This window comes from Leucoraja erinacea, chromosome 1 (assembly GCF_028641065.1).
Source record: "Leucoraja erinacea ecotype New England chromosome 1, Leri_hhj_1, whole genome shotgun sequence".
Lineage (NCBI taxonomy): Eukaryota > Metazoa > Chordata > Chondrichthyes > Rajiformes > Rajidae > Leucoraja > Leucoraja erinaceus.
Genome location: NC_073377.1, coordinates 109,022,051 through 109,036,154, shown reverse-complemented (window position 1 = coordinate 109,036,154; position 14,104 = coordinate 109,022,051). Strand labels below are relative to the sequence as shown.

Sequence of the window (14,104 nt, the reverse complement as noted above, 5' to 3'; positions counted from 1 at the left end):
TTAAAGGGAGCATACAAAGCATACCAGGTAAGCCAGATACAGAGCCTTAACGCCCTCAAAAAAATTGGACAGAAAACTTTTGGAGTTTTACTGCCTTTAGTGTTGGATCTAATACTAAAAGTATCCTTACGCAGGCAGTCTTACAATGATGTTAAGGGAATTATGTTTATATAACAAAGCAGCAAATATTTTGTAAATAATTTATTGTCATAAAATTAAAAAGAATAAACCTGAAAGAGTAAATGATTGCTTCAATGAAATGTCTCAGGATAAGTATATATATATATTCCTGGAACTTGTTGGAGGGAGTCCTGAATTTATTCGAAGATCTTTGCAGTGTAATAGATGTATTTACCTCTGTGACTTTGACATTTACTTTCACTTTCATTTCTGTTGGTCCAGGCCGTTGTAACGTTGAATAGAAATGTTTACATTGGAAATCATTTAGCTCCACCCCGACGACACAACTTACATTGTTACAGTAAATCACAAGCACTGAGCCACAAGGATGTAATGTTAGGGCTCTGTAAGGCCACATTTGGAATATTCTGAGCAGTTTTGGGCCCCATATGAAGTGGTGGCACTGCCTCAGCAGCTGCGGCTAGCCTGCAGTCCATCTCTTTTTTCTTTTTTTTAGTTTTCTTGTCCTGTTTTAGTTAGTTAATTTTAGTTATTAGGTTGTTTATGTGGGGAGGGGGGGGGAAGAGTTTTGGTCTCTTCCTTCGGGGGAATGTGAGCTTTTCTTGTCGTATCCCCCGTCTCCGTCTGCGCTGAGGCTTGATGGTGGAGCTGGCGGCTTCCAACTGGGACCGACCTCGAGGCTCCAGAGGCAGAGCCAGCCAGGACTTACCAGCGTGAGGCTGGCTGACTTGGAAACATAGAAATTAGGTGCAGGAGTAGGCCATTCGGCCCTTCGAGACTGCACCGCCATTCAATATGATCATGGCTGATCATCCAACTCAGAATCCTGTACCTGCCTTCTCTCCATACCCTCTGATCCCCTTAGCCACAAGGGCCACATCTAACTCCCTCTTAAATATAGCCAATGAACTGGCCTCAACTACCCTCTGTGGCAGAGGGTTCCAGAGATTCACCACTCTCTGTGTGAAAAAAGTTCTTCTCACCTCGGTTTTAAAGGATTTCCCCCTTATCCTTAAGCTGTGACCCCTTGTCGTGGACTTCCCCAACATCGGGAACAATCTTCCTGCATCTAGCCTGTCCAACCCCTTAAGAATTTTGTAAGTTTCTATAAGATCCCCTCTCGATCTCCTAAATTCTAGAGAGTATAAACCAAGTCTATCCAGTCTTTCTTCATAAGACAGTCCTGACATCCCAGGAATCAGTCTGGTGAACCTTCGCTGCACTCCCTCTATGGCAATAATGTCCTTCCTCAGATTTGGAAACCAAAACTGTACGCAATTCTGGGCTGTGGCGGCGTTTCGGCACCGGCGGCCCGGCTTCGGGGCTGTGGCGGCGTTCCAGCGACGGTGGCCTGATTTCGGGGCTGGGGCGACGTTCCGGCAGCGGCGGTCGGACTTCGGAGGCTCGGCCATGGGCCAGTGGACGACATCGTCAGGAGCTCGCAGGTCACAGGTTGGTGACCTGTTTTTCCGGAGCTCCCGCAACAACAGCTTCATCCACTGGACTGGAGGGCGGCAGCTTCGACCACCCCGGGCCGCAGAGTTTGAACCGGCCCGTTCGTGGAGCTCAGACTCAGCCGCAGGACTGACTTACTTACCATCACCCGGCGGGGTCACAACATCGGAAGCCTGGATCGCCTCAGCGCAGAGGGAGAACAAGGAGGGAAGAGACAAAGACTTTAAGACTTTTGCCTTCCATCACAGCGAGGAGGTGTCTGGTGAACTCACTGTGGTGGATGTTAAATTTGTGTTTATTGTGTGTTTTTGTTATTTTATTATATGTATGACTGCAAGGCACGAAATATCGTGTAGACCGGAAGGTCTGAATGACAATAAAGGATACTTTACTTTTTTTAATATTTGAGGAAGGATGAGCCAGCTTTTGGAGAGGGTCCAGAGGAGATTAATGCGAATGATCCCGGAGACGATTGGGGTAACATACGATGAGCATTTGAAGTCTCTGGACCTGTACTCACTGGAGTTTAGAAGGATGAGGGGGCTCTCATTGAAATCTACCAAATAATGAAAGTTCTGGATAGAGTGGATGTGGAATGGATTTTTCCAGTAACGAGTTGGGCCCTCTGACGGCCCAAACTCACAATGAAAGGATGCACCTTTAGAATGGAGATGAGAAGGGATTTCTTTAGCCAGAGGGCAGTGAATCTGTGGAATTCATTGACACAGGCAGCTGTGGAAGTCAAGTCATTGGGTATTCCTAAAGCAGAGATTGATAAGTTCTTTGTTAATAAGGGCTTCAAAGGTTACAAGGGGAAGGCAAGAGAATGGGGCTGTGAGGGAAAAATGATCAGCCATGATCAAATAGCGGAGCAGGTTTGATGGGCAAAAATGGTCTAAATCTGCTCCTAAATTGTGTTATAAGGAGATATTGGAGCAAAACAAGACACGTGCTGGAGTAATTCAATGGGTCAGGGAGCATCTCTGGAGAACATGAATAGGTGATCTTTCTTAACCCTGATTGTAGTAGCAGGGAGAAAGCTGGAAGAGAGGGGGGGGTGGGGGGGACAGGGACAAAGCCTTACAAGTGGTATGTGGATTCAGGTGAGGAGGATTTGATTGTCAGATGGGTGGACAAAGGCCAGAGATGGAAAGAAGGCAATAGGTTGTGAGGGAAGGACAGAAGTGATGTGAAGCATGAAGTCAGAGGAAGGGATGTGGGTGGAAGCTCAGATGTTGGTGAGGCTGCACTTAGTGTATTGTGTGCAGTTTTGGTCACACTGGTAGAGGAAGGATGTCATTAAACCGGAAAGGGTGCAGAGCAGATTTACAACAATGTTGCCAGGACTCGAGGGCTTACAGCACAGGAGAATGAGGGGGGATCTTATAGAGGCGTACAAAATCATGAGGAGAATAGGTAAGGTAAATGCAGTTTTTTCCCAGGGTAGAGAAATCAAGAACTTATGGGTGTAGGTTTAAGGTGAGAGGGGAAAGATTTAATAGGAACCTGAGGGGCTCTTTTTTACCACAGAGGGTGGTGGGTTTATGGAACGAGCTGCCAGATGAGGTAGTTGAGGCAAGTACTATAACAACATTTAAAAAACACTTGGACAGATGTATCGATAGGGAAGGTTTAGGGGGATATAGGCAAAATACAGGCAAATACGACTTAAATGGGGCATTTTGGTCAGCATGCAAAAATTGGGCTGAAGGACCTGTTTATGACTCATGACTTTATAAACTCCAAGTATGCTTTAAAGAGCATTTTACAGGATCATGCTGGAGAAAGGTGGGATTCAGGAGAAGTGGGATTAAGGAAGCGAATTCCAGAGTTTCGAAGTCAGTCAGTTGAATATACGGTTTGCAGTTCTCCTGGATCTTAAAAGGTTGATCAATGTAGCCGATAGATCATAAGTGAGTCAGAAGAAGGCTCCCAACCCGAAATGTCACTCATCCTTTTTCTCCAGAGATGCTGCCTGACCCGTTGAGTTACTCCAGCACGTTGTATCTAAAATTTTAGATATAAACCAACAGCTGCATTTCCTTCCTACTTCAATTTAGCAAATGTGCTCTCCTGTGGAATCTGTTATAACGTGTTGGAATGTCTTTTGGTTCACTCTATGGTTTGGTCATTGGCTTCTCCTGAATTTTGTAATGAACACAAGCTTTATTTACTACAGTGCAAAACTACAGGTCGATCATAACTGAAGTGCAGAGATGTAAAATTCTGATTCCTCCCTTGATAAACCTTCCTAATAAAACCAGTGTGTGTTAAATTCTACTTTCTGCAGTTGCAATATTTTTTGTTCCCTCTCCTGCACAGAGCTGATCACTGTGATACAGGACGAGAAGATTCATACAGCGGACATCGGTGGCTCCAACATCCTCTTCGTTTCTGAAGCAGGAAATTTATACTTCAGTAAAGTTCCAAACCAAAAATGTGGAGTGGCAAATAAATCTTTCATCGTCACAAAACCAAAGTAAGAATTATCTTGATTATTAGATTGTGATTGTGGTTACAAATGGTATCTGCTATCTGTTAGTTGACATCTATGTGGAGAGGAATGGTTAATGTAGTTTAGTTTAAGTTTAGAGATACAGCATAGAAATAGGTCCTTTGGCCATCCAAGTCCATGCCAACCATTGATCACCCGTTCACACTAGTTCTATGTAACGCCACTTTCTCATCCACTCCCTATACACGAGGGGCGATTTACAGAGGACAATTCACCTACAAACCCACACGTGTTTAGGATGTGGGAGGAAACTGGATCACCAGGAGGAAACCCAAGCGGTCACAGGGAGAATGTACAAACACCACACAGACAGCACCCTAGGTCAGGATCAAACCCAGGTCTCTGGCAAAGAGGCAGCAGCTCTACCAGATGCGCCACTGTGCCACCACAAAAATGTTTCAACTTTTAGCAGCGCTGGTTATTGGCGTAAAATATTAACCTTGTTTCACCCACCACTGGAGCTGCCTGATCAGCTGAGTATTATCAACATTTCATGTTGTTAATTTTTGAACTTCACCAACCATAACATTTAGAAGCGTGAAAGCATCTAGCACTGAGACAGGAACAACTTGTTGCCCGCTGTTATCAGACTACCCAGCGGTGCTCTCATAGGTAATGTAGTCCTAAACGTACACCCTTGCCTCAGGGGGGCACCGTTCAGTAGTTTGATATCCGTGTGGAAGAAGTTGTTCCTGAGTCTGGTGTTATGTACTTTCAAGCTTTTGTATCTTATGCCGGGCGGGAGAGGAGAGAAGAGGAAATGACCGGGGGTGAGAACATTACTGAGGGAGCGCTGCACTGCTTCTTTTTACCAAAAATAAATGTCATCAATTATTACATGAATAATAGGCACAATACAAAACAATACCAACAAATCAACCACCATAGTTCAAAGTAAAACAAATAACCCTAAATATCAAATATACTGAGTATTACCCTCGATACAAGAACTGTTCCAGAGCCGCTGCCTGAAAAAAGCACTGAGCATAGCAAAGGACAGACTGCACCCCCTCCACACACACCTGGATCTCCTGCCATCAGGCAAGAGATATCGTAGCATCAAAGCCCGGACAACCAGACTGCTAAACAGCTTCCTTCCACAGGCTGTGAGGCTGCTAAACAGTCACTCCACCTGATTCTGCTGCTTTTGCACTGACAATTTAATAACTCTGGCACTGGCCACGTAAAGCAGCTGCCCTGGACATTTTATGACTGTTTTTACTTGTATTTTAATGTTGCTGTTTTTACCTGCACTTTTTAACTATTCGTACTGTTTTATCAGGGACTGGATTGTTTTTATTGTTTTTTATTTTATGTGTGAAATGTTTAAGTTTTATGTGCGATGCTCCGGTATTCCCTGGGAAACGTCTTCTCATTTTGCACTGTACAACTGTTGCTTTGCAAGATGACAATAAAGGTTGGTTGATTGATTGGATTGATATTATACAACTATGTTACAATCCTTGTCAAGGATACATTCCAACCCCCTGCGGTGCCCAGCGGTCCTGTATACCCCCCAGGGTGCCCGTGGACAGCGCCTATAACATCTCTAGTACAAACCGGCAGACAGCCGGTTTGGGCCGAGCCCTCTCCACCCTGGCAGAGGGGGCCCCTGGTCGACAGCAACCAAGTTCCAGACCCTCAGCAGGTCCCAGTAGAAGCTGCCACTTCATTGTCCTTCTAATGACTGGTTAGCACGCAACAAAAGCTTTTCACTGTACCTCAGTACACATGACAATAAACTAAACTGAACTGAGTACATTGTGTCTGTATCTTCCGTATATTCCAGCATCTGCAGTTCCTTTCTACATATCCAATTAAAGCTCTGTAATGTGGTTGAAGGGTGACCAGGATCACAAGGGGCGGTTCAGTTGCCTGATAACAGTCGGGAAGAATGGATAATGAGTAACATGGAGAGTTTCTGGGCTGAAATGAAGTTCTTGCCTGAGTGACTGACTCGTGGTTTATCTGTTTCCACAGGTTACTCACCAGCTTTGTAGGGAGGTGTGTCGTTCAAGTTGCCTGTGGAAGCAATCACTCTCTGGCTCTCTGCAAAGGTAGGAGTATCACACGGCCGCAATGGGCCAGCTGATCACATTGGTCAATAGAACGCATTGGTCTGGGAAACGTGGACCAGGCAGATTGCCTCGCTGTGGGTGGGGCAGTACGGAGCCACTCTCGGCGTAGAACGGTTCCCTTGATCAGTGAAGTTGTCAGAGATTATGGGGAGAAGGCAGGATAATGCGGTTGAGTGGGAAACAGATCAGCCATGATTGAATGGCGGAGTAGACTTTATGGGCCGAATGGCCTAATTCAGCTGCTAGAACTAATAAAATTAGTACAGCACAGGAACAGGTCCTTTGGCCCACAATGACTATGCCAAACATGATGGTGTTAAATTAATCTCCTGTGTTTGTGTTGATTCCCGACATACACCTAAAGGTCTCCTCCATTTCTGGATGCAAGAAACATAGCTGATGTAATGGCCGGTCTGGGTGACCACTGGTGTCCATACCATTACCCATTTTTAAACTTATTACTATTACACACAATATTTCAGGGTTAACCGTGAGTCCTTGGTTCCGCCGTATCTCACTCGGTCACTTCAATTCCTGACCTTCGCGTGGAGGATTTCCTCTCTTAACAACCAGTCTAAGGCGGACTTTCTGTGAGATACGGAGGTACCTTGGTCTCGGTTAACACTCAATACTTGCTAACTCTTTCAGGGTTAACCTAGAGCCCTTGGTTCCTCCGTATCTCACTTGGCCACTTTAAAGCGGACTTTCTGTGAGATATGGGGGTACCTTGGTCTCAGTTAACGTCTCAATACTAGTTAACTTTATTACACAAATATCACAACAAAATTTCAGGGTTAACCGTGAGTCCTTGGTTCCGTCGTATCTCACTCGGCCACTTTAAAGTGGACTTTCTGTGAGATATGGGGGTACCTTGGTCTTGGCTAACACTCAATACTTGTTAACTCTTTCAGGGTTAACCTAGAGCCCTTGGTTCCTCCGTATCTCACTCGGCCACTTTAAAGTGGACTTTCTGTGAGATATGGGGGTACCTTGGTCTCAGTTAACGTCTCAATACTAGTTAACTTCCTATACACAGTGCACTCCTCTTATATACCGTCTACGGTCCCCCTCTACGGGGTGTTTTATCCGCTCGATCAGACTAGGATAATCCTCGAGACGGCCCTATCCCCGTGCCCACAACCGGAATGTTCGGATGTCGTCCCACCAACTGACGCAAGTCAGCGAATTACCCTGCTACGCCGGGATACGAGGAAGGACCAAGAGGAGATTTAACTAAATCTACTCACTTGGCTGCGCACCCTTCACATCGATCCCGTCGCCCAGTGGATTCACTCGCCGGCTCGATCAGTCGCTGGTTGACATCCCACTTCTGACACCAAATGTTGATTCACGTTTCTCTCTCACATCGGTTGTTTCGACAATAATCGACCAGGCACCGGGGTTGCTTTAAACGTACGTTTATTGAGCAGGAGTCTTCACACAGGTTACAACCTGGCAAAGAGTCAAGCTGCCTGCCCTTAATTGCAAGGCTCTTTATATGTTAATGCCACCGTTTAGCACCTCCCACATTCCCCCGATCAAAGAACCAACACGTTGGAAGAATACAGGAAACCAAGTATGTACATATAAGGGGATGATAGAGGAACCACACATAATCTCAGACCAGTACATCCCTTAGTCTTTCTGGCTAGGGGGGGAGGTTGTGTATTCCTCAATCTTGTCAGACTGGGCCTGTGATCCTTTATTCATGACTACACAGTAACTGCAAGACATTGTGTATTCCCTCCTAACAGCCTGTTCCAGCAAGCCTGGTCAGCAGCCATCTTATGTCCTTTGTTTCAGTCTACCTGGCCAACCATTTTGTCTTACAGAACAATCTTATAGCATTGATTCAGAATTTCTATTCATCATTTGCACGTTACCTTATTCCTCCATTCCTTGTCCATGGAAGGTCTTTTAAATACCCTATTGTATCGGCCTCCACACCATCCCTGGCAAATAGTTGCAGCTCGATTATAATCATGTATTGTCTCTCCGCTGACTGGATAGCACGCAACGAAAGCTTGTAACTGTACCTCAGTGTACGTGACAATAAACTAAACTAAACTAAACTAAACTAAACTACACTAACCGGTCCTGCACCCTCTCCAAAGCCTCCATATATGAAGTATCCAATGAGAATTAACCTAGCTTAATTGAATTATACGTGAGCAGATGTGACATAAACTTTCTGACGTGTAAATTTTGACAACGTTTTCATTTTTATCTCTCCTCCGAGATGGTCAAGTCTTTGCGTGGGGCAAGAACACAAATGGTCAACTGGGAGTGGGCGAGGACGTTGGTACCACGCACAGTCCGCAGCACGTGACAGCGCTGGCTGGTATTCCCTTGGCTCAGATCACAGCGGGAGGATCCCACACCATTGCAGTGTCTCTGTCAGGGACAGTGTTCGCTTGGGGAGCAAATCACCGTGGGCAGCTGGGTCTAAACGATGTGAAAGGTGAGAAAAACGAGGACGGGGATCTTCCCAATTGTACTCGTGCCCATCTCTGGGGTCCAGACCTGGCTGTGGGGAATTTTAGTTTAGTTTAGTGTAGAAATATACCGTGAAAAAAGGCCTTTCGGCCCACCAAGCTCACACTGACACTTGTTCTATCCAACACATAACGGGTAATGTACGGAAGCCAATTAATCTATACCTGTCAGGTCGGGAGGGTACCATGTAATCCCGTGCTACCTGCCCCATGGTCGGATAGTCAGATAAACCGTCTCCCCCACCTTGTTTGCCAGGTGAGGAGGGGCCTGTGGACCTCCAGCAGGACCAAAAACAAGACCTGTCAAAGGGCGGATGAGCTTCTAGTGATCCAACGTCCATCCACACTTCAGTAGAAGTTGCGATCGCTGTCGTACATAGCATCGTAAGGCACCGTGCCCCTTGATGTTTTCAACGATGTTGATGATGATGAATTAACCTACAAACCTGCACATTTTTGGAATGTGGGTGGAAACCGGAGCACTCGGAGAAAACCCACGCGGTCACGAGGAGAATTGATCACTTGAGGATTACTTGATTAGTAAGGGTGTCAAAGGTTATACAGGCAGGAAATCCATGCGGTCACAGGAAGAACGTACAAACTCCACACAGACAGCACTCGAGGTCAAGAACTAACCCGGGGCTCTGGCTGCTAAGAGGCAGCAGCTCTAATAGCTGCTGCTGTGCTGCACTGTTCCACTTTCTATGTTACCCCTTCAGATATCTGCCGGCCTTTGCTGCCCTTTGGATTTCCTGTCCTCAATCTCTTCACCTCTCGCCCCCTACTTACAACCTTTGAAAAGTCAAAATGACACAGACGATGGAAATACAAAATAAAAGCAGGAAGTACTGGAAACACTCAGCAGGTCAGGCAGTACTTGTGGAGAGAGGAACAATATCAACATCTCAGGTCAATAGATTAACAAGACATGTCTAAAACACTTGGTCTGCACCGTATTACAACTTTCCCCCTGTTCCCACCACCCTTCCCTATCTCTGACATTGAAGGCAGGCTTGTTTTCTCCCTTTCCCATTCCTGATTAACTTGAAACATTAACTCTGTTTCATTCTCCACAGGTGCTGCTTGGTGTGCTGAGTATTTATAGCATTTGCTATTTTTAAGACCATAAGAAATAGGAGGAGAATTAGGCCATTTGACCCCTTGTGTCTACTCCGCCATTCAAACATGGCTGGTCTATTTTCCCCATCCAACCCCATTCTCTTGTCTTCTCCCAATAACCTTTGACACCCTTACTAATGAAGAACATATCAATTTCCACTAAAAATACCCCATGACTTGGGCTCCACACCGTCTGTGCCAATGAGTTGCACAGATTCACCACCCCCTGGCTAAAGAAATTCCTCCTCATCTCCATTCTAAAGCAACATCCTTTTATTCTGAGGCTGTGCCCTCTATCCTAGACATTTCCACTACTGGAAACATCCTCTCCAAGTCCACTCTATCCAGACCTTTCATTATTCGGTGTAATCCCCCCCCCCCCCATCTTTCTAAACTCCAGTGAGTACAGGCCCAGTGCCGTCAAACACTCATCATACGTAACCCAGTCACCCCTGGGATCATTCTCTTTAACCTCCTCTGCATCCTCTCCAACGCTTGCAGATCCTCCCTCATATATGGAGCTTAAAACTGCTCACAATATTCCAAATGTGGCCTCACCAGTGCCTTATAAAGCCTCAGCATTATATCCTTGCTTTTATATTCTAGTCCCCTCAAAATGAATGCTAACGTTGCATTTGCCTCCCTAACGTCCAAATTGAACTTTTCAGAATCCTGCCGGTTCATTCTTTAAATCCCACTCGATTGATCAAGCCTTCAATGTCACCTGAAAGCTGTTTATTTGACTTGTTGTCAAAGTTTGTCCGGCAGTTCCCCTCTGGGGTATTTTGATTAAAGGCACCAGAGAAATCAGGGTTGTTGTTGTTGTTGCTTGAGACCAGCAACTGTGGTAACCGCTCTCCCTCTGGTGGTGCACTGCAGAACTGCAGCTGGAGCGATGAAAGTTATTAAGATGCTACACAGAATACAGCGTTTAAAACAAATTAAATAATGAATATAGAATTATGCATTTGAGATCATTATGGTTGCTTATTATTCGCATGATGTATTGATTTATCGGTATTTATTTGTGTGTTTTATGCATTCTGTATGGCCGGCAGTGATACAGCTTCCCCTTCCAATAACGAGCCTTCTCCCATCTCCCACATTCCCCCTCCTCTTGGACCCACTATACTGGCCTCCCTCCCTCTCTGGATGTATGAAGAAGCGTCTCCACCCAAAACGTCACCTATCCATGGTTTTCAGGAATGCTGCCCGACCTGCTGAGTTACTCCAACATTGTGTGCCCTTTAATGCACACAGCAAAATGCTCCTTCTCCTCAGTGAAATACAAAGATGATATTTTCTTGAAGTTTGGTTTAGTTTGGTGATACGGCATGGAAACAGGCCCTTCGGCCCACCGAATCCATGCCGACCATTGATCACCCGTCAACACTAGTTCTATGTTACCCCACTTCCTCATACACTCCCTACACACTAGCGGGAATTTACAGAGGGCCATTAACCTGCAAACCCACACGTCTTTGGGATGTGGGAGGAAACCGGAGTGACATAGAAAACATGCAAACAGGGGAGGAGCTGGGTGATAGGAGATGGGAGGTCATAGGATGATTCTCCTTGACCCCAACCCCCCCCCGTGTGTGATCAGTCCTGTATGAGGCAGTGTCCAAGTTGCCGATCATCATCAAAGGCCCACACCATCCTGGCCATGCTCTCAATTCACTCCTACCATTGGGAAGGATAGTGTGGATGTGGAGAGGGTATTTCCACCAATGGGAGAGTCTTAGGCCAGAGAGCACAGCCTCAGAATATGAGATTAAGAGGAATTTCTTTAGTCAGACGGTGGTGAATCTGTGGAATTCATTGCCATAGATGGCCGTGGACTCAGGGCGGCACAGAAGCGCAGTGTTAGAGCTGCCGCCTTACAGTGCCATCGACCCGGGTTCAATAGTGACTATGGGTGCTGTCTGTAATAAGTTTGTATGTTCTCCCAGTGACTGCGTGGGTTTTCTCCGGGTGCTCCGGTTTCCTCCCACACTCCAAAGATATGCAGGTTTGTAGGTTAATTGGCTTTGGTAAAATTGTAAATTGCCCCTAGTATGTAGGATAGTGCTAGTGTATGTGGTGATCGCTGGTCGGCGCGTATTCGATGGGCCGAAGTGTCTGTTTCCGTGCTGTATATCCAAAATCTAAAGTAAAGTCTAAAGTCGTTGGGTATTTTTAAAGCAGAGATTGACAGGTATTTGATTAGTAAGGGTGTCAAACGTTATAGGGAGAAGGCAGAAGAATGAGGTTGAGAGAGTAGGATAGATTAACCTTGATTAAATGGCAGAGTAGACTGGATGGGCCGAATGGCCTGATTTTGTTCCTATGACATGAACTTATGAGAGGGAGGCTGAATAACTTACCCTGTTCTCATCACAGCTCGATACCATCCCACTTGTGTGAAGCTTCTGGAGTGTAAGAAAGTCGTGCAGGTGTCCTGTGGGGCCCACCACACTGCTGTGCTGAACAAGGTTTGTCCCCGTCACTTCAGACGTAATCATTGTTGTAACCTGTCACATGGACCTGAATCACTGCATGTATCCCGTAACAACCAGGACATTGGTAACACCTCAATGGCAAAAGGAGTCTTTACTTTAGAGTTACAGCGTGGAAACAGGCCCTTCGGCGCACCGAGTCTGCGCCGACCACGAAAACCACGTTATATTACATTAACACTATCCTACACACACGGAACAATTTACAGAAGCCAATTAACCTACAAATCTGCACAACTTCAGAGTGTGGGAGGAAACTAGAGCACCCGGATAAAACACTTGTGGTCACAGGGAGAACGTACATATTCCGTACAGCATTTTTCCTTAACAAGGAAGTTTATTCCTTGGACCTTAAGGGGTTGGACAGGCTAGATGCAGGAAGAAGAAGTCCAGAACAAGGGGTCACAGTTTAAGGATAAGGGGGAAATCTTTTAGGACCGAGATGAGAAAAACATTTTTCACACAGAGAGTGGTGAATCTCTGGAATTCTCTGCCAATGAAGGTAGTTGAGGCCTGTTCATTGGCTATATTTAAGAGGGAGTTAGATGTGACCCTTGTGGCTAAAGGGATCAGGGGGTATGGAGAGAAGGCAGGTACAGGATACTGAGTTGGATGATCAGCCATGATCATATTGAATGGCGGTGCAGGCTCGAAGGGCCGAATGGCCTACTCCTGCATCTATTTTCTATGATTCTATGTTTCTATTCCATAGCCTCAACTAACATAGTATTAATCGAAACTCGTCTTGAGCAGAGATCAAAATCTACTCTTTGGACATGAAGGTTTGTGTGTTAATTGGCCTCTGAAAATAGTCCCTCATGTGTAGGATAGAACTAGTGTACAGAATGGACTGGCGATGTTTCAGATCAGGACCCTTCTACAGACTGCTCAAGATTTCAGCATCAGGATCTCTCAGGTTTAGAAGGATATGGGCCAAACCTCACTCACCTGTAGCCACCTCTCATTTGCCGGGTTTGTTCAACCCCACCTCTCTTTGTCAGCTTTTTCTCTCCCCATCCATCAGGCCAAAGAAGAGTCCCAACCTAAAATGTTGCTTGTCCATTCCCTGACCTGCTGAGATCCTCCAGCACATTCAAGATTCCAGCATCTGCACACCTTGTGGCTCTGTATCAGTATTTGTGTGGTTGATGTGCCTATAAGACCACAAAACCATAAGACCAGGGTGGAATTAGACCATTCATCCCAGGGAATCTGCTCTGCCATTTGATCATGGCTGATCTGTATTTCCCTTTCAAATGCGTTCTTCTGTCTTCCCCCTGTAACCTTTGACACCCTCACTAATCAAGAATCTCAGCTTAGAAAATATCCATTAAGTAGCCCTTCACAGCCGCCTGTGGCTGTGAATTTCACCGATTCGTTACACTCTGGCTAAAGAAACTCTTCATCTCCATTCTAAAGGTATGTCCTATTATTCTGAGGCTGTGCCCTCTGGTCCTAGATTCCCCCACTTGCGGAGACATACTCTCCACATCCACTTTAAAAAAAATGTAAATACTGCTTCTGTTCTGTTCTGTTCTGTTGTTCTTGCACAATCCCGCAGGCATTGCCACTATCCTTTCACTGTACATCTTGTATGTGTATGTGACAAATAAATGTGACTGGACCATCTATATAACCATATAACAATTACAGCACGGAAACAGGCCATCTCGACCCTTCTAGTCCGTGCCGAACACATAATCTCCCCTAGTCCCATATACCTGCGCTCAGACCATAACCCTCCATTCCCTTCCCATCCATATAACTATCCAATTTATTTTTAAATGATAAAAACAAACCTGC

General features: G+C 45.6%; 1 protein-coding gene across 1 annotated transcript in view; it reads left to right on the top strand.

Annotated features, from left to right (window-relative positions):
* The window catches only part of LOC129695131 (probable E3 ubiquitin-protein ligase HERC3), a 75,972-nt gene that overhangs the window by 1,203 nt on the left and 60,665 nt on the right, over nucleotides 1–14,104 (top strand). The window contains exons 2-5 of the mRNA XM_055632040.1: nucleotides 3,919–4,075; nucleotides 6,092–6,168; nucleotides 8,429–8,650; nucleotides 12,186–12,277. Of these exons, the coding sequence (XP_055488015.1) occupies nucleotides 3,919–4,075; nucleotides 6,092–6,168; nucleotides 8,429–8,650; nucleotides 12,186–12,277 (548 nt within the window). The remainder of the gene's footprint in view (nucleotides 1–3,918; nucleotides 4,076–6,091; nucleotides 6,169–8,428; nucleotides 8,651–12,185; nucleotides 12,278–14,104) is intronic.